The 26966-nt window shown below is 44.8% G+C and overlaps 1 protein-coding gene across 4 annotated transcripts in view; it reads left to right on the top strand.

The window, feature by feature from the left end:
* Nucleotides 1-26728, top strand: part of DNAAF9 (dynein axonemal assembly factor 9) — a 148380-nt gene extending 121652 nt beyond the window's left edge. For all 4 annotated transcript variants that reach the window (XM_030847592.2, XM_060284267.1, XM_060284266.1 and 1 more), the window contains 9 exons: nt 1926-1963; nt 12185-12320; nt 15684-15770; nt 19057-19163; nt 19487-19561; nt 21532-21737; nt 22891-22956; nt 24202-24295; nt 24874-26728. In XM_030847592.2, the coding sequence (XP_030703452.2) occupies nt 1926-1963; nt 12185-12320; nt 15684-15770; nt 19057-19163; nt 19487-19561; nt 21532-21737; nt 22891-22956; nt 24202-24295; nt 24874-24986 (922 nt within the window). In that variant the 3' untranslated portion in view covers nt 24987-26728. The remainder of the gene's footprint in view (nt 1-1925; nt 1964-12184; nt 12321-15683; nt 15771-19056; nt 19164-19486; nt 19562-21531; nt 21738-22890; nt 22957-24201; nt 24296-24873) is intronic.
* Nucleotides 26729-26966: the final 238 nt, after the last annotated feature.

Raw genomic sequence — 26966 nt, forward strand, 5'->3', positions numbered from 1 at the left:
TTTGTTAGACACTGTGATGCTTTACCCCTTTCAAACCTCAAAATCCCCTTTAGGTATTTTGGGAGGCATTTAAGGTAGGCATCATTACCATGTTTTACCATGAGGAAGCTGTTGCTCAGAAAAGTTAAATAATTTTCCAAATGCCACACCCATGACATGTACACAATTAATCATGATATAGGGTAGGAAGTGCTGTAATAAAAGATTCATGTAATTTTATAAGAATTATAAAAAAGCAATAACTCATAGTTGGATTAGTAAAGAAAGCCAGCATATGAATTTGAAGGACAGGGATGCCAGAGATGCCAAGATATGAGAAGAAATTGCATGCATGTGCAAGTCCATGTGTTCTGAGTATTTTCTTTGCACCTGTTTAAAGTGAGCAGCTTAATGGCCCTCTACCCTGTCAGGGGTTTAAAACATGAGCATCCAACCTGTGATTGTATAAGATGCCTTGAGGGGAAACATTGCTCAGCCTTGTCTAAGATGCCACTGGTGTGAATTTCTGTGGGCTACTGCAAGAAAGCAAGCAGGGCACTGAGAAGGGCTTTTAAGGGCATGTACTCTAAAGTCACAGGTACTTACTTGATGGGGACAGTCATTTTTCTAAGAATGCATTTGCTGTGTGGCTGGCCATTCAGTGGACTATGAATGCAGTGAAGTCGGTGACCTCTATTCTTGGGAGACTCTGGTGCGGATGTCTCTTCCTTTGCTCCAGGGCTCCTGACCTTGCTCAGAGCACATGGGGATTCTCCCATGGAATTCTTTAGAAACCATGAAGGAGTCAGGCAAGTGAACTAGATCCACAGCCCAAAGTTGTATTCATCCAGCACACTCATCCACCAAATTTGGTTCCAAATGCTGTGTGTCTGGCTGTTGTCAGAAATCAAATTAAAAGATGAGGATTTGCCACCACCAAGAAAATTGCAGGAGAGAAACTCCCCTCAGTGTTTTGAACAGCACTAATACCTGCCAACTACACCAGCAACAATTCAGAGGGTGGCTTCATCAAGCATCTTATTTGCAGGGGAAGAAAGCACAGGAGCTCTGTGGTGCCAAATGAACCCGGGTCCCTGTATAAGCTCTCCCATTTCCTAGCTGCATGTGGGACCTTGGGCCAAGTGCTTAGCTTGCTTAGCCAACCTAAACCCACTCTTTGTGGTTTTTAGGTAGCCAAGGCACAGGGTGGATGTGAGAATAAAATTGTATATATGAACTGCTTGCACAGTGCCCAGCCCATGGTAAGAACTTGATAAAAGGCAGCTATTCTCATTAGTGTTAGCTTTCTTCTCTAAGAAGAGCACTGTGGTGTTTTAGAAGTTTTAAAGCACTGAGAATATGGGCTTTTCTCTGGAGCTTACTGCAGAGCTACAGTTGTTAACTCACACTTTGGATTAGTCACCCTCAATCCAATCAGTCAGTTTCCTACATTTCATTCACCGTTTGAGCTCAGAATAGGATTAAAGGGAAACCAGGATTCTGTTGTGCACATAAAGGGAAATATGGCAACTTTGGTACTGAAGGCCCTTGGCACAGTTAGGTAAAATAATTCTCATTTTCCCTTGAAATTTCCCCTTTACTGTCAGGACAGTATCTCTTTGGGAGGGTGGAAAAGAAGACCAAGTTCTCTTTCTCCATTTCTTATAGTCTTGAGAGCTGGCCCTGTCCTCAGTATCCCCTCTTCAACATTCCACCAAGAGTTGGCCACTTTGGGACTTCTGTGGGGTTTCTGGCTTAGGGGACTTTGGTTCAAAGCTATGAAAACCTTTTGTATAATCATGGCTATCCTTAATGTTCAGTGTTGCCTGCCCGTTGCCCCACTGAGTAAGTCATCTTGTATGTTAGTGATATTCACATTTTTGTGAGAAATAACCAATGAAAATTCTGAGATTAATGGTTTTAAAATATTTCTTTTTTCTCCCTAGATTTCTCTTTCCTAAATGTCTCGACCAGTGTTCACAAGGTAAGCAATATGCTCTGTTTTCGCTTGCAAGCCTTTCAAATTATGTTTAGATGCGACAGACTTTTCTTCATGCTCCCACCTACCATTCTGAAATCTAAAGCAAATAAAACTGATCCAGGGAAGACTTGGGCATTTTTTGCTTTTATCATATTTGATAGGCAGATTTCTTCCGAGAGTTTGTCTCTTAATGATAGTAAATTGCCATGGCAACACCTCTTCTGAGCTGGCCTTAAGTCTGCCCTGGCCTTCCAGCTAATGTCAGTGGACTGAATAGGTATTCCTAGCCTGTGGATCAGCAAGATTTTGATGCATTTCTCCTGTCCCATGAGTGAGAATATGGCCGAGTAGAACCTCCTCCCTTAGTCCCCTGCTACATATACTGAAATTTTCCACATCTCCTTTATAACATTTAGAAAAATCCACACATCCTGTAGGTTACACTCATCCTTGCATTGTCCTACCTTCTGGCAGCCTGGGAGCAGCACTTTTTAGTCATATTAGCTATGATGGCTGGAGACCCAGAATAAATTCTAAATTTCCTACAGTTAGTGATAAAATACTTATTGTTGTCAGAAGGCCTGGGGTCTGGGCTTCCTGAAACAGCCCAGCAAGTAGAAATCAGATGGAAGAAAAGAACTCAGTGTCACCAGCACGGTTTTGCCCTGCTGATGCCATTGCCAATCCACAGGGAATGGAGACAACAGAGCATTCGTAGAGCTGTTGTCTTGGGGAAGAGCTGAGCTGGAGGCTGTGCAGGGCAGGAGGCCGGGTCACTGGAGAGAAGAATGTGTGTGTTGGACTGCTGCACCAGGGAGTCTCAAGTCTAGCTTTTAGAGGCCCCTGTTGCTTTCTAGGCACTGCACCCCAGAAGCAGAGTTGAATGGAGGTTGGCTGGGTCTATCCACCGTGTCCACCCCAGGTAGATTAAAGAGATTTTATAGGGGCTGGGTTAGTAGGATCTGGTAACAGACTAGATGGGGGGACATTGAAAAAGGGGGTATCTGGAGTGACTCCTAGGTTTCTAGCTTGGGAGATTGGAAAGGTTGGTGGTACCTATCCTTGAAATAGACTACATAGGAGAAAACATAGGTCCAGGAGATAACCAAAGAGAGCTGTCTGGTCCTTCGATAAATGTTTGGAAGTCATGATCAAAGCCAACGGTGTGGGCTGTAGTAAGCCCCTCTGACTATATGATCGATCATATAGTGATCGATCACATAACTGATCACATGAAGATTGCCACCCTAGTGCCCCTTGGCTTCTTGACACTTTCTCCTTCAGTGCCCCTCTTCTTTTTTTGCATGTGGGAAAAAGATGATCAGGCTACCTTGGCAAAGAACCTTAAGCAAGTGTTCTGTCTTTACTGTCCATGAACCTGGGCCAGTATTGCAAGAGGAAAGCTCTTTTAGGCCAAGACAGAATGAGTTCTGTCTGGGATTTTGTAGGCATATTTCATTAGCACTGCCTTCCAACTCATTGTTCAAAGGTAATGTGTGTCAATTCTGTACTTATATAAAGAAAGCTAGGGTGGGGGTGGGAGGACTTCCCTGGTGGTCCAGTGGTTAAGAATCCGCCTTCCAACGCAGGGAACTCGGGTTCGATCCCTGGTCGGGGAACTAAGATCCCACATGCTGCGGGGCAACTAAGCGCGTGCACTGCAACTGCTGAGCATGCGAGCCACAACTAGAGAGCCTGCATGCCACAACTACAGAGCCCACACGCTTTGGAGCCCGCATGCCACAAGAAGAGAGAAGCCTGTACACCACCACAAAAGATCTCATGTGCCACAACTAAGACCCAACGCAGCCAAAAATTAAATAAATAAATTTTTTTTTTTTTTTTTTTTTTTGCGGTACGCGGGCCTCTCACTGCTGTGGCCTCTCCCGTTGCGGAGCACAGGCTCCGGACGCTCAGGTTCAGTGGCCATGGCTCACGGGCCCAGCCGCTCCGCGGCATGTGGGATCCTCCCAGACCAGGGCACGAACCCGTGTCCCCTGCATCGGCAGGCGGACTCTCAACCACTGCACCACCAGGGAAGCCCAAATAAATATGTTTTTAAGAAAAGAATTAAAAGAAAAAAAAAAAAAAAGAAAGCCAGGGGGATTCCCTGGCAGTCCAGTGGTTAGGACTGCCACAGCCTGGGTTCAGTGCCACAGTCACTCCCACAGCCTGGGTTCAGTCCCTGGTTGGAGGCGTAAAAAAAAAAAAAGAAAGCTGGGAATGTGATCGGATGTAGACAGATAACCTTGAGGCCATATATGCTGTTTTCTGAACTGCAAAGGGCTTGTTAAGTGATAGTGCCTTGGTAGACATCTTCCCCTTACATCTGGGCCAAGAGGACACTATAGACTGATCTGACCTAATTCACCATGGGCATGGACCTTCTGGGGAGAGAGGAGATAAAATGCAAGTATTTCTTCTTCCTCAGAGATTTGGTGGCTCTCTTAGAGGTAGAATCTGCCACCGGTAGACAAACATTTTACTTCCTAAGGGAGCAGTTGCCTCCCTTCGCTCCTGTTCATGAGTTAAGCTCCCTGATTCATTGCTTTTACAACAAAGGATTATTTTACAATGAGAAAAGCACTGTATTGCAGCCACAAGATGATGTGTATTACAGAGATCCAAGGATTAGGAAATAATCTCAATGCTTAAACAGCAAGCAAGGCTCATTATAATGCTGGCTTTAAAACAGAGCGCAGATAATTTACTACCATGATCTGCTTTTAGATGTATCTGTAGATAGACAAAAGAAGTGAGATTTGTGTTCTTCTGGGTTGCTGGAAGTCTTTAGCCAGACTGGGATGGTCAAACAGACCTCAGAGATGTTTCTCCACTCTTGGGAACAGGCCAGTCCAGGCTGCCTGCTCACTCACAACCCAGACTGTTGAGGCGTTGGCCAAATCAGAGTATCCACTCCTTGATAACAGAGCAGAAGGAAGCTCCCGGCCCAAGCAAGATGAAACCGCTCATGATGGCCTCTTCACCCTGTGCTCCAGATAACTGCTGTACCTTGCCTTGAAGATGGCATTTCCTCTTGGCAGGTAGCAGATTGCATAGCTGGCCTAAGGAATGCTGGGGATAATCCTTTTGCTTGTTTCTCCACAAAGCAAAGCCCCTTTTATATGTCCAATTCCTGACCTAGAATCCAAAGCCCACAGTGTTTGTCTACATGGTACTCATGGGGCAGACAGGACTTTGGGCAAGTTATCTGTCAGAGACTCGGATCCTAGCCTTTTCTCAGGCAGGACAAGCCTGTGCTTGTGACCCTGCTGCATGCCACTCAGGTTGGCACATTCGCAGTAGTCTGACTCTCCAGTTTCTTCTGCCCAAGTAGATGCTAAGTAGAGTCCTAGGGCCTTTATAGATCTTCTCTCAGCCTTTCCTGACTCCTCACTGCAAGATCCACCACAGCTATTCTTGTCTTCCACCCCTGGTAATGTCATGGGCCTCTCGCAGGAGCCGGCTCTCATAACTGCCATCTCTGGAATGTGCTGAGCCTTCTAGAACCCTGCCTGCCACCCCACTGTGCCACATTCTGGGCCTGGCTGCCTGGCCTTGCTTTACTCAGTTTCCAAAGGCCCCAGCCACTTCCTGTGGCTGCACCAGGACATGGGGTTCTGGCAGTAGGCTCACCAGGCTGTCCTCACTGCCTCCCCACAGCCTGCAGAGTGACCTTTCTAAATGGGAATGGAAGCACAGGCACTACCAGTGTCACCTTTGTTAGGAGGCTTTCCTAAAACTCTGACTGCAGATGGTCCATCTTAATGTTAAAGCTTATGAACAAGGAAGGCATGTGAGAAACCTTTTTAAAATAGAATAAACAAAATGCAGACATATTCTCCATTTGAATTCCTAAGTCTTGTGCTGTTACCACATCTAGGCCATACCTGAAGACCTTGAGAATAGAAGTTTTAAGTGTAGGAGAAGCTGTTAAGAAAATGTGGTTCTGTATATTCCTATATACTTGTATATGCATAGACTATCTGAGGAGGCATACCCAAAATCTGGTTATTAGTGGTTGCCTCTGCGGAGGAGAAATAAGGCTCAGGGTGCCAGAGAAGGGAAGAAGAAACTTGAACACCCTTTTGTACCTTACGAATTTTGCACCAAAAATATGTATATACTAATAAATCTTAGAAACCTTTCCAGATGGCTGTCTGATGAATAGTACTTGCTCAGACCTGCAAGTGGGAGAATTTTTGGCATGTGGGTACCCACGGCTTAGTTTCTTAGGCAGCTGCCTCGGAGGTCAGGTTGCATGTGTCTTTTATTACACTTCATTTATTCGTTCATTTATTCAGCAAATTTTTATCTAATGCCTGCTGTAACCCAGTCCTGGGGGATTAAGAAAGGCTTCTGGAAGAGGTGCTATTCAAATTGTCTACACCCTGAAGGAGGAGTTGGCCCTCCTTCAAAAAAATGAGAGAAAGGATGGCTCCAGGCAGAAGAAACAGCAAGATTGAAGGCCTGATGGTGATTAGAGTACGACTAGGGCCCTGAGGAAGTGCATCATGCAGATAGGTCAAGCAGGCCAAGAAGTTTAGATATCAGCCTAAAAATAATTGGAATGCATTAAATATTTTAAGTAGGGAAGTGACTTGATCAGATTTATGTTTTTGAAAGATTACTCTTACTACAATAGGAAGAATGAATTGTAGTAAAGGAAGCCTGGAAGTAGAGAGAATGAGCAGTAACCTAGTGAAGAGAGAGCAGTGGTCTAAACCAGGCAAATGGTGGCAGGGACTGAGAGTGGAGGATGGACGATGGCCCAGGTTTGGGGAACTAGGCAGTCGGTGTGCCTTTCACCAAGTGACTGCTTGGATGTCAGGGGAAGCCATTGAGGAAACTCACCTTTGAATCCTCAGAGGTCTCTCAAGCACTGTGCTGAGGCATATAGGCCATATTTACCTAAGGCCGACTGACTTGCTGTGGAGCACTAACAGATACCTGTGAAGAGCAGGACTCATGTCTCAGAACCAAGGAACCAATAGATTCCCAAACAGTGTGTAAGCACTCAGGAAGCAGATTATGTGCTCAGCAGTCGAGCCCTACCTCCTGACATCTATGATCCTAGGCATATTGTATACCCTTCGTGTGTGCCTTGTCCCCATTGTAACACACGACCATTGACATGAAGCTCCTAACCCCTGTTCCCTGGTTGCGAATGGAATGTGGTTATGAGGTTAGATTCAGTCTTCAGAGTTTTGGAACACTTTTTATAAATATGATTGGTGAGAGGAAGGAAGTATCACTAACTTCTGCCTCAGACCAGAGGCAGGGACCAGGGGTCCTGGAAGTTGCCTTCAAACCAGTGATAGCCACTCATCTAAACCATGGGCTCAGCAGCCTAGGCTGGTGAGAGTCATGTGACTTACCTTCCTGCTTGTCGCTGTGGCTAAGGCGTGCCACAGCCACCTCTGTCAGTCTGAGGAATCGGTCCAGGCTCCTTGGTGTACATGTAGGGGTCCCATTCCCAAATGATGAGATGGTGGTGGTAGTAGTGTCAGGTTGCATTTAATGAGTTCTTACTCTCTGTAGCCTGTGATAAAGCATTTCACAGATAACCTGGAGGTATGTGTTCCCATCTGACAGAGGAGGAAATTTGGGCTCAGAGAGAAAGTTGAGCAATTTGCCTAATGTCACCCATGAATAATTAGTGGAACCGAAAATTCAGACTCAGGTTTGCTTGGCTCCAAAACCCACGCTTTAATCTTTACCTTATGCTATCTTTTTACATATATGAAGAAGATAAATAAAAATATAAGCCTTATATTTTAAGCACTGCCCGTGTTATTCAAAGGAGCTCTCGTAGTTCAGAGAAAGGGAGACAGCAAGGTGGCATGAGGGGAGGATTGGGATGATAACGGTATTAGAGAAGATTGTAAGGAAGAAGTAAGCTTTACCAAAAAATTTTTTTAAAAGGCTTAAGTGAAAAAACAAGGTACAGAATGGTATAGTATGCCACTGTTTGTGGGAAAAATGTATACATACACATTTACTTGTAAATACTCAGCACATATCTGGAAGAAAACTCTTATAAATATGGTTGCCTCCAGGGAAAGAAGTAGGTTGCTGGGTAGGAAGGGAATTTACTTTGTCTGTGAACTCTTCTGTACATTATGAGTTTTGCCCTGAAAAACTAAGTACAGCTAATTTTTTAAAAAACAAAACACTTGACTGAAGTGAACAGTAAGAGTCCTCTGTACTGAATATTCATTATTCAGGATCCTACAATTACAAGGTTACTTAGGAAAGCTGAAGTCTCATAATTTAGAGACATTCACTTATGAACTAATCGTTTACAAAACTAGTCTCGGGCTTCCCTGGTGGCGCAGTGATTGAGAGTCTGCCTGATGATGCAGGGGTTGCGGGTTCGTGCCCTGGTCCGGGAAGATCCCACATGCCGCGGAGCGGCTGGGCCCGTGAACCATGGCCGCTGAGCCTGCACATCCAGAGCCTGTGTTCCTGAATGGGAGAGGCCACAACAGTGAGAGGCCACGTACCACAAAAACAAACAAACAAACAAAAAACTAGTCTCTATTAGTAAAAAGATTGATGATGAGCATTGAGTATTCTTAGGTATAGAATTAATTATAACACCTATGAGAATGCTATTACAAGATAGAATATAAATGTTGAAAATCTCAAAACCCTATAAATGAAATTATATTTAATAAAAAATTAGGAGGCAACGAGAGAGAGATTACCTCTACATCTTCTCAAGTGGGAGATCAGTAAATTTTAAAGCTGTTAAGTCAATTTGTAAAGAGTTAGTTGTACTCTTTAAAGATACAAAATTATCCACTCGGGCTTCCCTGGTGGCATGGTGGTTAGGAATCCAACTGCCAAGTCAGGGGACACGGGTTTGAGCCCTGGTCTGGGAAGATCCCACGTGCCGCGGAGCAGCTAAGCCCAGGTGCCACAACTACTGAGCCTGCGCTCTAGAGCCCACGAGCCACAACTGCTGAAGCCCACGCTCCTAGAGCCTGTGCTCCACAACCAGAGAAGCCACCGCAGTGAGAAGCCCGCACACCGCAATGAAGAGTAGCCCCCGCTCGCCACAACTAAAGAATGCCCGCACGCAGCAACGAAGACCCAACACAGCCATAAATAAATAAATAAATAAATAAATAAATTTATAAGAACAGTAAAACTTAAAAAAAGTATCCACTAGAGGAACTATAAGATTATTAATGTAGCCAACCAGAACGTGATAGTGGAGAAGCGGGGCAAATTTAAGGGTATATGAACTTCCTTGTCTGTCATGTGGAAAAGTCAAAAGACATTGTCTAAAGGTGACATAAGGATAGCTATCATAAGAACATAAAACAGACTATAAGCCCACCACTTATCAGAAGGAAAGCAGAAAACAATGCAGAAATCATATTGCTAAAAGTTAAAAAAAAATTTTTTTAAATAGAATTCCACATAAACAAGGTAACAGAAACAAAGTGTCAGTAAATATAAATGGAATAAACACCTATTAAAAGGAAAAGTATCTCAGATTAAACCAAAAAGTAGAATCTAATTATATGATGTTCTGTACAAGAGAAGCATCTAAAACTAAGTAAGGATGGTGATGAAAGAATGGACAAGATATAACAGACGAATGCAAACAAAAAGAAATGAGGTTGATATTAATAACAGCAGGGTTGAATACCAGGCAAAATATTGAAGAGTCTAAAAAGGGCAGTTTTGGGACTTTCCTGGTGGTCCAGCGGTTAAGACTCCGTGCTTCCACTGCAAGGTGCACGGGTTCAATCCCTGGTCGGGGAACTAAGATCCCACATGCCGCACAGCACGGCTAATAAGTAAATAAATAAAAGGGCAATTTTTAGTGATACAGGACACCATCTACAACCTGTCATGAATATTTCTGTAACCAAATAATTCAAAAGAAAGCATATACCTTTAAGTTACTATGTTACTAAACAAGAAATAATTTTTCTTTTTATTGAGATATACTTGACATATAACATTGTATTAGTTTCAAGTGTACAACAGAATGATTTGATGTTTGTATACATTGCAAAATGATAATCACAATAAGTCTAGTTAACATGCATTGCCTTACCTAGTTACAAAACAATTTTTTCTTATGATGAGAACTTTTAAGATCTACTCTCTTAGCAGCTTTTAGTTATTCAATACAGTATTATTAACTATAGTTACCATGCTGTACATTACATCTCCATGACTTATTTATTTTATAACTGGAAGTTTGTACCTTTTGACTCTCTCCTCCCATTTTTCTCACCCCCTGCCCCCTGCTTCTGGCAACCACCAGTTTGTTCTCTGTATCTATGGGCTTGGTTTTTGTTTTTGTTTTTAGATTCTGCATATTAATGAGATCATATGGTATTTCTCTCTCTGACTTATTTCATTTAGCATAATGCCCTTGCGGTCCATCCATGGCAAGATGGCAAGATTTCATTCTCTTTATGGCTGAGTAACATTTATATATATATGTCATTATCATATATAAGATAGATATATATAAGATATATCTATCTTATATCTCCTTTATCCATTCATCCACTAATGGACACTTAGGTTTCCATATCTTGCTATTGTGAATAATACTGCAATGAACATGGGTGTGCAGATAGCTCTTCAAGATAGTGATTTCAGTTCCTTCTGGTATATTCCAGAAGTGGAATTGTTGGATCATATGGTACTTTTAATTTTTTTAGGAATCTCCATCCTGTTTTCCATAGTGTCTGTACCACTATAGAATTGGCATTCCCAGCAACAGTGTACAAGTTTCCCTTTTTTCCACATCCTCACCAACACTACTTATTTCTTGTCTTTTTGAGAATAGCCATTCTAACAGGTATGAAATGCTATCTCATTGTGGCTTTTTTAAATAATGAATTAAGCATTCAACTTAAGAAGTTAGAAAAAGAACAAGAACTTTTTAAAAACTAGATTATAATAAAAAAGATTGAATCTTTAAACCAGGTATATCTAGCATGTTAAGCAACACTATGGAGATGCAATCAGCAAAATCTAGACTGAGAGAAATATACAAGATGCAGTTTTTCAACAAATAAATCACAAAGAAGTAAGAAGAAAACTATAGATTGAAAGAGAATTATGAGATGCATCAGTGAAATATAATGTATGGGCTTTGTTTGGTTCCTGTTTCCAAAAAATTAAGAAAATATTCTTGAGACAGAAAAGTTTGAATGTGGGCTAGATATTTTATATTAAAGAATTTATTGTTAATCATTCATTTTTTTAAAGAGTCCTTATGATAATACATACTGAAATATTTTTGGATGAAATAATAGGATGTCTATTATTGGCTTCAGAATCATCCAGTGGGGAAGGAGAGGAAAGGAGAAAAGGTTGGGGTATGGTATAGAAGAAATAGTTAGCCAAATGTTAATCTTTCTTGAAGCCAAGTGATGGGCTCGTGGGCGTTCATTATACTATTTTTTTCTACTTTTGTATATGTTTGAAATTTTCACAATATTAAGTGAATAAAAACGGTTGAATAACACAAATGCAAATGACATTATAGCAGAAATGGTGTATATGCTGTGATCCTAGCCATGTAAAAATAAGTATGGAAGAGGTATTACAATTGTGTTGGCATGATGGGATGTGGCAAATTCTCTGATTTCAAAATTATCTGTAGTGCTGTGGATTTTACTTCTATATTTTCACAGAAAGATTGAGAGTGATTGTGGCCCACTCCACAACCTCTCTTTACATGCGCCACCCTTCCTTACTGTGTCACTCTGTGAATATCTTTGTTAGCACTTACCTTGGAACTGTGGGTCCACGGGTGAGACTTCTTGACTGTGCACTCTTTGAGAATGGTTAGCACCTGACATACGGTTTGTGCTTGGTACATGTCTGTGTTCTGAACTGGTGAAAAGTCACTGGCACCAGTTCCTGATGAGGTTAAGTACATGGGATATAGAAAGGGCCCTTAAATGAAAAAGCTCCAGGTATCAAAGCGGAATTAAGAAGACAGAGGAGGTTAGGAGGTGAGGCAGCTACAGAGTTGAGGCCATTCACTCCAAGAGGTTGCAGTGGCAGAAAGAGGAGCAGAATGATGGCTATGTATATCAGTGTTGGGTGACGGGTGTCTACATGAGGAGGCTGCTAGAAGGGATGATCAGGGGAGGGAGCAAGGGCTCACATTTGTGCAAACCCTCAGCCCCAGTCAGGACTCATAAAGGCTGAACTGTTTTTGGTTTTGTTCCCCAGGCCTGGTGAGTAATGTGGTGTTCACCAGTCACACCACAGAGCAGAGGCACCCTCTCCTGATTCAGTTGCAGAGCCTCATCAGAGCTGCCAATCCTTCTGCAGCCTTCATTCTTGCAGAAAATGGGATTGTCACCAGGTAAACTTACCAGTTCACTTCACTCCGCAGGACCAGCCACTTTCTCAGATGCAGCAGTCTGTCTATGGCCCACTGGGTCTTTCTACTGTATCAAAGACCTGAGCATTTATAAAAGTCAGGTCTTGAAGTGCTTTTTTTTTTTAAATTTATTTATTTTATTTTTATTATTTTTGGCTGTGTTGGGTCTTTGTTGCTGCAGGTGGGCTTTCTCTAGTTGCGGCGAGTGGGGGCTACTCTTCATTGTGGTGGCTTCTCTTGTTGCGGAGCACGTGCTCCAGAGCGCAGGCTCAGTAGTTGTGGCTCATGGGCTTAGTTGCTCCGCAGCATGTGGGACCTTCCCGGACCAGGGCTTGAACCTGTGTCCTCTGCACTGGCAGGCGGATTCTTAACCACTGTGCCACCAGGGAAATGCTTGAAGTGCTTTTGATGCTGTGTAAAAATCACCAAGAGGACCCCACATGTTAGTATCCTGTACTGGTTTTTTTTTTTTTAATTTTTAAATTTTTTTTAATATATATAATTTTTCATGTATCAAATTGGCAATTTATTAATTTATTTATTTTTGGCTGTGTTGGGTCTTTGTTTCTGTGCGAGGGCTTTCTCTAATTGCGGCAAGCGGGGGCTACTCTTCACCGTGGTGCGCAGGCCTCTCACTATCGCGGCCTCTCTTGTTGCGGAGCACAGGCTCCAGACGCGCAAGCTCAGTAGTTGTGGCTCACGGGCCTAGTTGTTCTGCGGCATGTGAGATCTTCCCAGACCAGGGCTCGAACCCGTGTCCCCTGCATTGGCAGGCAGATTCTCAACCACTGAGCCACCAGGGAAGCCCTCCTGTACTGTTTTGAGATGTTCTGTTTTGATGCATTCACGTTCTCATCATTAAAGGATGGAAGTCAAGACTCTCTCAATGTTCTTTGTGTTAAGATGTGAGAGAAATGGCATAGAAACATGGGGAAATTATATCTTTACTTCATAGACCTGGGTTCAAGTTACAAACTAAAAATAGAGAATTAGTGACTTCGTGTGTATGAAAACATCTTGTCATATAGCAGTTTTGTTTGCTCAATAAGGTGCTAAAAGGTGTATACTTTTCATATAGTTTTGACTTTTGAGCAATGCACATATTTTACACATTCAAAAATTAAGTCAACAAGGAGGGAAAAAATACAAACAAAAACGTGAATCCATCTGTATACCAAAGTTATAAGAACCGTACATATGCAAAATAATTCAAGTAGCTTCTGAGCATAATCCTCTGTTGGAACCCTGATTCCAAACAACATCACTGATTAGAGAAGGGAGATTATAAATATGAAATGGGAAAGGTAAGGAAAAACCCTACAAATGTTGGAGTTGAATTGGGGGACTCGATATAAATTCATTATTTCAAAAAAAAAGTATATTCCCTAGCTCTTTCCATTAAAAGGGACCAGAAATAATACCCTTTCCATTAAAAGGGACTAGAAATAATAATAGCAATTAATACTTCTACCTCTAGATCTTAATTTCTAAGTACCAATCCCCACTACAAAGTATCAGGACTCTTTGGAGAATTGGCTGATTGCAGGTTTAGGGAGTGAAAGTACAAGGTGAGCCTAGTACATTTTGTGACAAAAAAGCAGGGAAGTATTCAAAGATTAGTGGAAATATGTCAAAAGGATACAGAAGCTAGCTTAAGAAGCTCCCACTAGGCAAATTTGGGACAACTTGAGTATATGAGAGAACCATGATAATAATGGATTATATAGCACGTGGAGTAAAATGAGTCTGTGGTGATACTAAAAAAAGGGAGAGGGACAGATCAGTAAAGCTCTTCTTTATAGAAGAATGCTAGCTAATAAATAAATAAGGATTTATAGTACTAGAAAGTCACTATTTTGTAACCTTTCGTATAATACTTGATTTAGGCAAGAATTATCAATGGATGCTAAAAGCAGTGGATGACAGATTGTTGAGGAAAGGGATATTCACTTGTCTCAAAGTATCTGTCACGGGACTTCCCTGGTGGTGCAGTGGTTAAGAATCTGCCTGTCAATGCAGGGGACACGGGTTCGATCCCTGGTCTGGGAAGATCCCACATGCCACAGAGCAACTAAGCCCATGCACCACAACTACTGAGCCTGCTCTCTAGAGCCTACGAGCCACAGCTACTGAGCCCATATGCCACAACTACTGAAGTCTGCACACCTAGAGCCTATGCTCCGCAACAAGAGAAGCCACTGTACTGAGAAGCCCGCGCACTGCAACGAAGAGTAGCCCCCGCTGTTCCGCAACTAGAGAAAGCCTGTGCACAGCAACGAAGATGCAGTGCAACCATAAATAAATAAATTAAATAAATAAATGAATAAATAAAAAGTATCTGTCACTCCACAGACTGCTTACTACTTACAAAGAGGGAAAAGTACCTTCACAATGGAGAGGTTTAATCTAGAAGACATGGCATTGACCAAATGATTAAACTTACCAAGACCACTAATGGGATAAACTGACATCATGTGCCTCCTTCGTGACACCGTGGGAAGGACACAACATCACTTGGCCATTAATCTTGCCAGAAATGCTTAGCTGAATCTAATCATGAGGAGCAACCAGACAAATCCAGGTTGTGGGGCACAAGACAGCTGGCATGTACTCTTCAAAAATGTCAACTCCGGGCTTCCCTGGTGGCGCAGTGGTTGGGAGTCCGCCTGCCAATGCAGGGGACACGGGTTCGTGCCCCGATCAGGGAGGATCCCGCGTGCCGCGGAGCGGCTGGGCCCATGGGCCATGGCCGCTGGGCCTGCGCGTCCGGAACCTGTGCTCCATGGCGGGAGAGGCCACGGCAGTGAGAGGCCCGCGTACCGGAAAAAAAAAAAAAAAAAAAAATGAGCAACAAACAAAAATAGTTGGAGGAATTGTTCCAGACTGAAGGAAAATAAAGATTATAAATTAATGAGCAATCCTTGATTGGATCCTGAGTGCCCTATCCCCCCAAAAAGGGGAAATTTGAAAATGGATGTATATTATATCAATACTTCTCCAACTTTAATGTGCATATTAACCTCTTGGGGATCTTATTAAAATGAGGGTTCTGATTCAGTAGGTCTGGAGTAGGCTGGAGATCCTGCATTTCCACGAAGCTCCCATGTGATACCAATGCTGCTTGTCCTCAGTATTAAATTCCCTCAGTGTGATTATACTGTTGTGGTTCTTCAAGAGAATGTGCTTGTTCTTAGAGATGCATACTAAAGTATTTAGGGGTGAAATAACAGAAAAAAAATATATGCATGTACTTGTATGTGTGTATGGCGGTGTAGAGAGTAAGCAGAATGTACAGGTTAAGGTTAATAGTTCTAATTAACCTGGGTTTTCTGTATGTTTTCAAAGGAATGAAGACATTGAACTGATTCTCTCAGAAAATAGTTTTTCGAGTCCTCAGATGCTACGATCTCGATATCTAATGTACCCTGGCTGGCAAGTATCATCATTGAAAAGTAGCTAAGATTTCTTTATAAACTCAGTGATTTATTTATTTACAGGAAAGAAAAAGAGAAAGTGAAAATACCAGGTGTGCTCTAGGAGGGTGACAATGGCAGCTACAACAGCCTGCCATGTCCCAGTAACCACTGGCCTTGCTGGAAGCCCAGTGATCCACATCTTGGGGTCCAAATTGAGACCCTTGCTGGATGTTGAGACTTAAGGAGTCATCTTATAGGCCTTAAGCACAATGGTATCCTTTGTTTCCTCTAGCCTCTAGTGAGAGTGAGGTGGCCGACATGGAACCAAGGAGTTATGACCCTCCCGGGTGAGAGAGTCTCTCCTGAGAATAGTCAGTCCTCTAGGGTTCCCATCTGACAGGTAGGTTCCCTGCTATTGTGGCCCAGGGCATGTTCTGTGCTCTGCAGGTGGCCTCCTAGCCTGAACCTGTCCTCTAGAGAGGAGAGGAAGAGAAAAGAGAGTGTGAAGTGCACTATAATCATATTTCCAGCATCACTTGAGCACTTACTGTGTGCTACACGTTGTTCTAAGACTTCGCTCTCCAGTACGGCAGCCACTAGCCACATGTGGCTAGTTAATAAAATGTAAATGTATATTAATAAAGTAAAATTTAAAATTTAGCCTTTTAGTCACACAAGCCACATTTCAAGTGCTTAACCAGCTACCTGTGACTAGCAGCTACTGTCTTGGACAGTTCAGATCCAGAACATTTCCATCATCACAGAAAGTTCTGTTCACAGTGCCACTCTAAGAGTTCAACCTATGTTATCTCATTCATCCTCAAACCAAGCCTGCAAGGTGGATTCCATTTTTTTCTTCATTCTAGAGATAAGGTAACTGAGGCAGCAAGGACTTAAATGTCTTGTCCAAAGTCCCACAGCTAGTAAATGAAAGAGTTGGGTTTCAAACCCAGGTTGTGTAGCTTCAGAGCCTGTATTTTTTTTTTTTTGAAGTATAATAGATTTACAAAGTTGTGTTAATTTCTGCTGTACAGCAGAGCCTGTACTCTTAACCACCATGCTGCACTTGTCCCTGTATGGAATGGATAACTAGTTTTGCTCTGTTGAAGGTTCAGGGGAAGACAGTTGTTAAAGCTTAGCCAAAATTGATCCCTCATATTGATTTGGATCATCTTTATTATCCTCACTCACTTCCCTCAGCCACCTCTGTGAGTCCTCCAACCACCCCTTACATCACCAGTATTTTGTACCAGCAAAAACTGATTGTACTATCCTGTTTAAAAAAAAAAAGGTCAATATGTAAAATTGAAGGTTTTCAGGCTTATTTTTAGAAGGAACCTCTGGTTTGAGTCACATCATACTTAAACAGTGAGTACGTGGATCATTCCTTATGCCTGAACAAGACAATAATATCTTAGCTAAAAAGAAAAAGATGGAGCTTCTGGGGTGAAACTCTTCTCTCCAGTGGCTGCAGCTACTGACCTTTTTGCTGCCCACACCTCTGGGCCTGGTCCTGAGACTTTTGTCGTCTCCACCTGGTGCCTAGGGAAGCACCTATTCTCCAGTCCATACCAACTCATTGTGGGCATGGCATACATTAACCTAGCTCAGGGCACAGACTTTTCTGGAGGCAGACTGATCTAGGACAGAGACAGGTATGAGGGAGTTCATTAGAAGGCTCTGTGAATCTAGAGTCTGAAATCTTCCTTTATCAGGAAGATCAGTCCTTGTAGAGGATCAGAGATGGAGGGGCCTCAGAATCACCCTTCAGGCCCTCCCTTCCAAGTTCATTCCTAGGAATCAGATGATTTACTCTTTTAACAAGATGGCAGTCATCACATTCCTGCTCATCGCTGTACATTACTCCCCTCTCTCCTTGGGTGAGGGCCACCACCTCAGAGTGAACAGGCCTTAGCTGCAGGATGTGCTCAGCTTTGTGCTGTGCAGATTCTTAGCCATTCCCCTCCCACAGCCCTCTGTTGTCATCGACCCCACCCCCACCTCCCCTGGTAGAAGGGCTTGTTCCTAGTCTGTAAGGAAACCTTGTACTATTCCCCTGGCCCCTCCAAATTCCCCTAAGGATACAGCCTCTGAACACAGAAGCCTGAGAAGCCTGTGGTCTCCAAATCTCATGTTTGGATGGGGAGAGAACAAAAAGAACATGTCAGTCTTGCAAAAATGTTATGCCACCACCTTACTTTAAGAAGTTGCTTTAAAGAGTAAGATACTTTGAACAATGTAAAATTCAAAACTGCAGTGCTGTTTTCAAGCAAAGCAAACTAATACAAAAATACAGTAGACTGGAGGGAAGTGTTTGCATCAAATGTGACGAAGGGTTAATATAGTATTTGGAAAGCTTGTTTAGATTTTTAAGAAAAGTAACCCATATTATATAGATGTGAACAGTCCACTTAAGACCAAGTATAAATGGCAACTGTGGTAACAGAATTCCATGTACGTAGTACTCAAATGCAAAATGGTGTCTTACTGTTGCTTTGATTGACACCTGTTACATTTAGGCAAAAATATCTATAAAATTCATTGCTGGAGGAATTGTTGTGAAACTAGTACACTCATCTACTGCTGGGGGTGGTATAAATTACCCATGAGATGTTATGCCCTCTCCTGGACTGATTCCAATCAAGGGATTCATCTCAATGAAATCATTCAAAAGAAGGAATGACAGTTTCATAACTTTGGAAGCTGGGTGGTAGGAATTCATTACACTACCCTTCTATCTTTGCATATCTCTGAAATTTTCCATAATAAAAAGTTAAATTTTTTAAATGCTGCGTTCTTAATGAGTCTGTGGCAGTCAGTATGTCTGCTGAACTCAAAACTGAGAAAATAGATCAGAGATGCCCCAGCCCTTTAGTTCCTTCTGGAGAGACTGCACATCCAAATGTACAGTCTGTTAAACTGCCCTCAGTGAGGGTGGGGCATAGTGGGAGCCCTGAAGAGAGTGGGAGGGGATCCTGAGGAAGAGCTCCAAAGGTACCAGGAGGGACCCCTAATCCCAGTTGGGATACTGGCAAGCTTCAAAAGTAGAGGGGGTCTTTGACTTTAAGGGATTGCTAGTCCAAAGAAGGTAAGACCTTCCTGCTCTAAGGGGGCAAACATGCTTCTCAGTCTCAAGATGAAAGAGACATAAATGCTTTCAAATAAGTGCTTTGTACACAAAATGACGTACAATTAAGGGAGAATTCAAATATGATAAGTGATATGTAGTTCTTTCCAATGTAGTATGTAGTAGCAGTCAAAGCCTCAATTACTTGTATTTATAATTTTTTAAACCTTTTAAGGTATGAAGGTAAATTTGATGTTGGATCGGTCTTTCCATTAATGGTTCAGATTTGTGTATGGTTTGGTCGTCCCTTGGAGAAGACTCGCTTTGTGGCCAAGTGTAAAGGTAAGCCTTGACCGGGACATGTCCCAGACACTGGTAAAAGAATGCCCCAGAGTTGTCCCCGCTTCCTGGCACCATTTTAGTATTCTGTGTGTGCTGTCTCTTCTCACCATTTGGGTCTGAAAGCAGGCAGAAGAATTTGAGGACCCGGGAGTCCCTTACCCCTGGGAATAGTGGCAGAGCCACTGGGGGAAGATCTGGTGGGGGTACCTGTGAAACCTGGACCCTAGAGGAGGTGCCTTTCCAGTCCCTAACCCTCCCAGCTGTGCCACCCTGGACTTGGCCTCTGCCCCCAGGTGAGTAACAACCCTATCTTCCTCCACCAGCAATTCAGTCCTCTATCAAGCCAAGTCCCTTCTCTGGAAACATCTACCACATCCTGGGCAAAGTGAAGTTTTCAGGTAACTGGGCGCTTGGATTTGGGAGCGCTACTCTGTGGAGGGCTCACATCTCATGATGTGAGTTCATAGACTCTGCTGGTGCTTTACAGACCACTGATGCCTCTTAGACTCTCTCAAAAAACCCTCCCCTCTGGATCTTACACCATAGGCTCCTCCAGTCATCCCTTTCAGTCAAGGTCCCAATCTTTCTCCAGGTCCTTCTGCTCTGCAGTGGAGGATCTGTTTTCCTGCCCCTGGACGAACCTGCCCAGGGCCTCTCCTCACAGCTCCTTGACTTCCTTGTTCTAGAGACTCACACTCCACCCTTCTTGAGCCATCCATGGCCTCCTCCTAGACCTGTCACCAGGAGCTACCCCAATGCTGAGCCTTCCAGCTCTGGATCCGTTTCTGCCAAAGTCTTCAAGCCTTCCACTTGCCTTCTCCTCCCCTCCGTTCAGTAAACCTGTTTATCAGCCTTTGACCCCTGCAGCCCTTGCAACCTGAATTATGTCAGTCCTGGGCTGGGGTTCAGGGAAGGTGTGAAAACAAGGAGCCAGTTAACTCAACATTGAGAAAGAGCAGAATGTTCCAGGGAAAAGGCAGAGCATGTGCTGTGGATGTGAGGCAAAAACAGGCGTTTCAGGAACCAAAAAGGGTTTACTGTGTCTGGGTCCCAAGGGAGGAAGTGAGGGAGTGTGTCTGTTAGGGCATCTTTGGCAGTTATAACAGAAAACCCCAGCTCAACTAGCAGGTGTTAGCTACATAGCAAGAAGTCAAGAGGTCTGGCAGCATAGCAAAGCCAGTGAAGACCCAGGTAATATATGGCTTTTGTGTTCTTACATTCTTGGTGTCAGCTTTTCCTCAGGTTCCCACCCCTCATGGTTGCCAGGTAGTGCTGCAGGTCTAGGTGTCACATTCAGACACAACAGCTAGCTGATGGAAGAAGCTGGCTCTTCCTGTGGGTGTCTTTATCAGTTCCTCAGCAGACTTCTCTCATTGGCCAGGATCGAGTTGCCATTGCCCATGGGGAATTGGTATTGGAGGAAGAGGGGGATGCTGGGCAGGTAACCGGGGGTGTCTGCAGCAGGGAGCCACTGAGAGTTGTAAGCATGGAATCATCTGGGTTCAGATAGGAGAATTAGGTGGCAGAGCCTCTATAAAAGAATCTCTCAAGGTCCTTAACCTTTGGCTTAATTTATGTTATTGAATCTGAAACTTTGGCCCCACTCTACAAGCCCCTTACTCAAGCCCGCTTCCCTCAGGCTCTGACAGACCCCCACCTGCTCGTCCCTCTCCCCTATCATCACCTCCTTTTCTTTTTTATTTAGACTGACTCTTGACCCTTTTCTTGTTAAAGGTAAACCTTTCTTTGTTTTAGATCTCTTTCTCATCATGCCTTTTTGGGGAACCTTACCCTTGTGTCTCCAGTATATTTTAGCCCCCAGTGCCTCAGCTTATAAACCCGATTACATCTTTCCTGTTCCCATGCATGTGTCCCTCCTGCAGCACTTGTACTGTTGAGCTTGCCCTCCTCCCATGGACTCTCAGACCTCAGCTGAGACCCACCCCCTCCACCTCTACCAAGGGAGCTTTCCTTGCTTCTCCTCAACTACCTCTTCCATAGGGGTGACCCCAGCCATTCTCTTCTTCTAATGACTGTGTAGATGTCTCCCACTCAGGGTCCTACAGTCTTTCAAATGCCACAGATGCAGAGTCAAACTCTTCTTCTCCCACTTGCAAACCTTTTCTTCCTCTTGTAGTCAGTCCCCTTCTGGGTTAATGGTGTCCACCTGATCACCCAATCAGCTTAGCTAGAAACTTACATTGTTCCTCCCTCTCTTACTTCATCCTTTCTAATTTGCTGCCAGTCATGTCAGTTCTCCCTCCTGCATGTCTTGTGAATCTGTCCCCCACAGCTGCACTAATCCAGTCTTAGTGTAGCCTTATCCTTTTGGGGCAGGGTCTCAGGGACTAAAGTGTTCTCCTTGCAGACTCTGAGAGGACCATGGAGGTCTGCCACAACACTCTGGCCAATTCCTTGAGCATCGTGCCAGTTTTGGAGGGACCCACGCCACCGCCTGACTCCAGAAGCACACCTCAAGGCAGCAGCGGGCAGCAGGAATGCTACCTCGTGTTCATAGGCTGCTCCCTGAAGGAAGAAAGTGTCAAGGACTGGCTGCGGCAGTCAGCTAAGCAGGTGGTTTCCAAAGCCCAGACAGACCTGGCACTGATATGACCAGACACTTCAGAGTTGTTGATGGACCTGAGGCAGAAGCCCCTCCACCTTCTCCCTGCTTTCTCCCCACTGGTTCACCCCTCACAGGCTCAGCCAGCGTTTTCAGGGACTCTGAGAGTGGGAGGAAGCCCCTGGGGCAAACTCCAGGCAGACTTGTTTTGCTGCCTACCCTGCGAGCCCAGGCGCTGAAAGCCATTTCCAGTCCTGCTTCCCAAGGCAGGCTGGAGTTATTATCAGATGGCTTAACCAGGACCTAGGTGAAACTTAGTTGTTTCATGTGGACCCTGGATCAGCTTAGTGTTCTAAACTCAAAAATGTCTTCTTAGCTGAACCTAATTCATAGGCTCTCCTGTCTTCTGAGCCCAGCATCTCCTGTACTTTGGTTCTCTCTCTAGAAAGGAAAAACAACAAAGATATCCTTAGAGTCCTTTGCAAACCAAGACTCCAAGCATAGACAGCAGTGAGCCCGGAGGCCCTGGAGAGAGGTACAGGGGAAGAGGAGGCTTGCCTATAGATCCACACAAACATCTTTAGTCCAATACTACAAAGAAAAAAAATCCGGACTGGAGTTAAAATCCTCTCATATGCTGCTAGCTTTGGGTTCTAAGCCTCTTAGCACAGTCTGAGCTTAAGCTTATTCTAGAGCTCTGGAAATAGAGTTGGCTGGGGCCTGGGTCTTCTGTACATGCTCAGTTGGGACCTGTCTTTTATACTAAGGAATGGCTGCTTGCAGACAGGGTCTTTCTCAGACTCACTGGATAAACTCTTAAATGGTATTTGACTGTGAGACCTCCAGTTGTTCTTTTGTCTGCATGTCTGTCACTGGTGGGGCCTAGGATTGAGAATCTGCAAAGAGGCAGAAACATGCCTATTTGCAAATGCATCAGTCTCTCTTCTGCCGTTTGTTCCCCCCTGGCCCGCAGGACACTGTGATGGGAAAGTGGTCTTCTCAAGGGACAGACAGGCAGGATATTGTATCCAGTCCATGACGATGCTTGTGCTTCCCTTTCTGGCATCTCAGTCATGTAACTGGCCCCCAGAGCCCTGAGCCCTCACCCTCCCATGTACCCATCAGCTCTGTTGGAAACTGACACCTCCTTATATCTCTGCACAGAAGCCTCAGAGGAAAGCCCTGAAGACCAGGGGGATGCTGACCCAGCAGGAGATCAGGAACATCCACGTGAGTACCCTGCCCTGGGGGCCTAAGTCCCCTCAGTGTCCCAAGGATGTTCTTGTGCAGCTCTTATCTTTTAGGATTCCTGAGTGAGGTGGCTGTTTGTAGGGCATGCTGGAGGTCCTGCTTCTCTCAGGCCACAGAGGGAAGCTGGGTAAAGAGAAACCTCAGCTCACCTGGCCTTGCAGCCTCAGTGAGAAGGACGGGGTGGCCTCTGGTGTGATGTGGTTACGAAATTGAGGAGAACTAGTGCCTGTGGGAGAAACAGGTGACATGGAGGTCTGTTTTGTCACCGTGTTCAAGCAGCTGCAGAAGTCCTTTCCTCCTCCCATTCCTCTGTCCTAGATAAACCACAGAGAAACCAGCGAGGTCCCAGGTAAAAACTCTAGATCCTGAAGCTGCTCATGGGCAGGTTGTGAAATCCTGAGGCCAGGACGAGAGGCCCTTTGAGGAGCCCTCAGACTCCAGGCTGACTCCCAGGCTCTACCCCAGTTCCCATACCCATTGAGGCCTTTTCCTGATGAGTTTGGGGGAAAAGGCTAAAAGGGACAGAGAGTCCAGGTCTCAGCATGAGCTGCATCACAAGTCCCAGTAATGAGCAGGTGGGGCAGGACTCTGGGCTTCCAGAAGCCCCTGCTGTGGATTTGAGGAGGGCCCGTTTATTCCGACTCCAGGGCCTAGGCATCTCTGGGTGTTCCTGCTGAGGACACCATGGGCACCTCAGAAGGCAGGCAGTGTGTGTTTCCCCAGAAGCACACCTTAAATAAGGATTTGAGTGCAGGTAGTTTATTTTGGAAGTGATTCTAGAAAACACTATTAGGAAAATGGGAAAGTAAGAGAAGGGAATCGTGTATTGTCAAACCAGTTCCACTGTTGGTACCTGGGGCTTGGTCCCATTAATAATCCCAGAGTTCCTCCCTGAGAGGTGGGAGAACCTCTGTCAGTCATTGTTTGATGGCTGTTGTGAGGATGGTGTTAATTCCCTGGCACACCTAGCCTTCCACAGGGCAAAGTGGGCTATTTTGCTAGGGTAATAGGCTTGTTTGTTTTGGGGTGTTGTTTTTTTTTTGGCCGCACCACACAGCATGCAGGATCTTAGTTCCCCCACCAGGGATCAAACCCACGCCCCCTGCAGTGGAAGTGCAGAGTCTTAACCACTGGACCACCAGGGAAGTCCCTGTTTTTGTTTTTAATGAATGAGTGAATGATAGAAAATGGTCAGATAATTCTAACAGGACTCTTCTCCTACAGGTGAAACGCCACCTGGACCCCCTACCTGCAGGTTACTTTTATAATGGCACCCAGTTTGTCAACTTCTTTGGTGACAAGACTGATTTTCACCCACGTATCCTTGGAATCTGGGGCAGAGAGGCTGGGGGGGTGTGAAAACCTGGCTGTAAAGAGGGTATCTGCTAGAGCCATCATAGCCTAGCCCCTGGTGCCGGCTGGGTTTGGGAATACACAGCAAGCCACAGAGGCTGACTTTTCCTTTTGTCCTCTTAGAGTCATTAAAATTACATTTATTCTTCATTCAGTGATGGCTGAGGTTACTCGGGGGGTTGTAGTTTAAATGCAGCTGTGGTGACATCCTGTGGTCATCAGGGAGTCATGATTTACAAGTTGGAGACTGGGTCTGATTACAGTAGTTAATTTGTGAAAAGGTGGATGGGGTGCTGCTCTGGGCTAGTGAAAGCTGAAGGGCTCAGTTCTAAGAGCTCATGAAGGGCCCTGTGTCAACCCCTGTCACATTCTTTGCAGCTGTGGTGCTGCCAGTATATAAAAAAAAGCCAGTCAGGTACCTTCTGTGCAGGCTGAGCACTCACTACCTCAGTGTCCCCTACTTCACCTGTCCACAGATTCCTCTGGCCTGGGCAGCTCCCTTGGCCCCAAGGCTCAGGGCCTTCTTCCTTAATGAGGTGCCAGTCATGGACCAGTTCATGAATGACTACGTGGAAGAAGCCAACCGGGAAATCGAGAAGTATAACCGCGAGCTGGAGCAGCAGGAGTATCATGACCTCTTTGAGCAGAAGCCCTAGAGGAAGAAGACCCTGGAGATGGACGTTTTAAAACGGGGTGTCTTAACCTCAGCTTTTCCAGAGGCCCCTCCCTAGAGGGGCTATCTTTGTTCTCCTTGGCCTTTGTGTGCTGGCTTGAGTGCATGTTGTCTTTATTCTCTATACAGCGCTGAAGAGCATCACCTGCACCACTGATTTGGCAGGGGAGGGGGGTCCTTATGGAGGATGAGCAGACAGGGGCTGCCCTTTGTGTGCAGCCGGCAGTCCAGGACCTCTGGGTCTCTGATAACAGTATTTTCTTTGGGCTGTTGCAGCAGTGTGTGAGGGTGGGAGGAGCATTTGGATTGCACAGAGTGGCTGCTGGGACATAAAGAATCCTGGCTGCCAAACTGTGGCCATGCCTGGGGGCCCAGGCCACCACAGGCCTTGGGCCTCAGACACCACCCCAGGAGAGCCTTTCACCCCAGTGGAGTGCCTGCCTCCCTGTTTAGGCCCCTTCCACTGAAGGCTTGGGCCCTGCTGACCCTATGCCCAGTCCTAGAGGGAACAGCACAAGCCCTGGCCAATCCCAACCCACAGAGCCAACAGCTTGGGCGGAGATTAGCAGCTTATTCTAAAATGAGGGAATTTCCCTTACGGACTAAACAGAGGGGAAAGACTTGTTGCTTTCTAGAAGTATGTGGCTTTTGAATTGACACAAGCAGCCCCCCTTGGGACTGGTTTGAGCCTCCTCATGTCATCACTCTGGTTTACTTCATTCGAGGACGAGAAAAACTGCTGCTCAGGCCTCCCTGGTGACGCTTTGCCTCACTGTTAAGGTCAGTGTCCTGCAACTGCATAGTCTTACGCCCAGGGTTGTGGTCGCTTATGGGGCATCTTCACTTGAAGGGGGTTCAGTCTCAGCACCCATACCTCCCCTCAGTCTTGCCAGGGAAGGCCTGGTTTTCAGCCCAACCTTCAGGAATCTCATGTCTCCAAGCATCGTTGCTAGTCTTGTATTTGTTTGGCTCTAGGGGACCAGGAATTTCGGAGAATTCCAAATCCAAGTTAGAATTCCTTCTAGTAGCTTTGTTTTCAGCTGGATTAAAAAGCAGAGGGGAATTTCAAGTGTATCTCATGCCTGACCTCCAGAATTAGTGTGGGGAAGAGGAAGGTCGCAGGCACAGATACTTAGGTGATGTCTGTTAGGACTTCAGCGCCTCAGCTGCCTAGATTGTAAATGCTTTCTGAATTTCACGTATTTTTTTGCATGCCTTAGAAGGAGCACATAGGCAAAACCAGCAAAGTTTCTAGTAACGTAGAGGGGTTTTTGAGAAAGGATCCTGGCACAGAGGAGAGACAGAAAACCGATGGAGCACATGTAGTCTGTCACACAGAGTCCTGCATACAAGTAGTAAAGCAGTTGTTAAGGGCTTGTTAGTAACATGTACTTATATTAGAAAAAAATTTTTCATTTGAAGCCAAATGAACAATACTCCAAATACCATTTAATAACTCTTGCTTGAAGAAAGGCTTCTGAAAAGGCCCATGTGCTCCAGTCTCAGCTCCCAAAGCTGCTGGTGACAAGGGCCCAGGTGTGGAGCCCCATCTGGGAGCCCCTTACTTCTAGCTGGCCAGAGGCTGGGTCCACAACGGGCTTGCCTCTGCTTCAGAATCAATAACAGATCTTAAGTGCAATTGATGAAATAATAATGAGTTACTGTAGCTTCCTTTAGCTCTACCGAGCTCTTTTTAAAAACTCAAGCAGCCTTAGAAAAGGGAGCCAGGGGTGGGAGGGGGCGGGGGGGCGGGGCGGGGGGGAGATGACAGGCCATCTCCTCCAGGTGGGTTGCTGTGAACATTTAAATGAAAGCTCTCTTTCTAGGAGCTTGAGCCATTTCCTGGCTGCTGCACAAAAGAGTTTTTAAAGAGGGGTCAGAGCCCACCCATAAAAGTGGGTCTTAAACACTGCATGGGGCTATACCTCCTGATGGTCTTGGTTTCTGACCATTGTCCATAGAA

Source organism: Globicephala melas, chromosome 15 (genome assembly GCF_963455315.2).
Source record: "Globicephala melas chromosome 15, mGloMel1.2, whole genome shotgun sequence".
Classification (NCBI taxonomy): Eukaryota; Metazoa; Chordata; class Mammalia; order Artiodactyla; family Delphinidae; genus Globicephala; species Globicephala melas.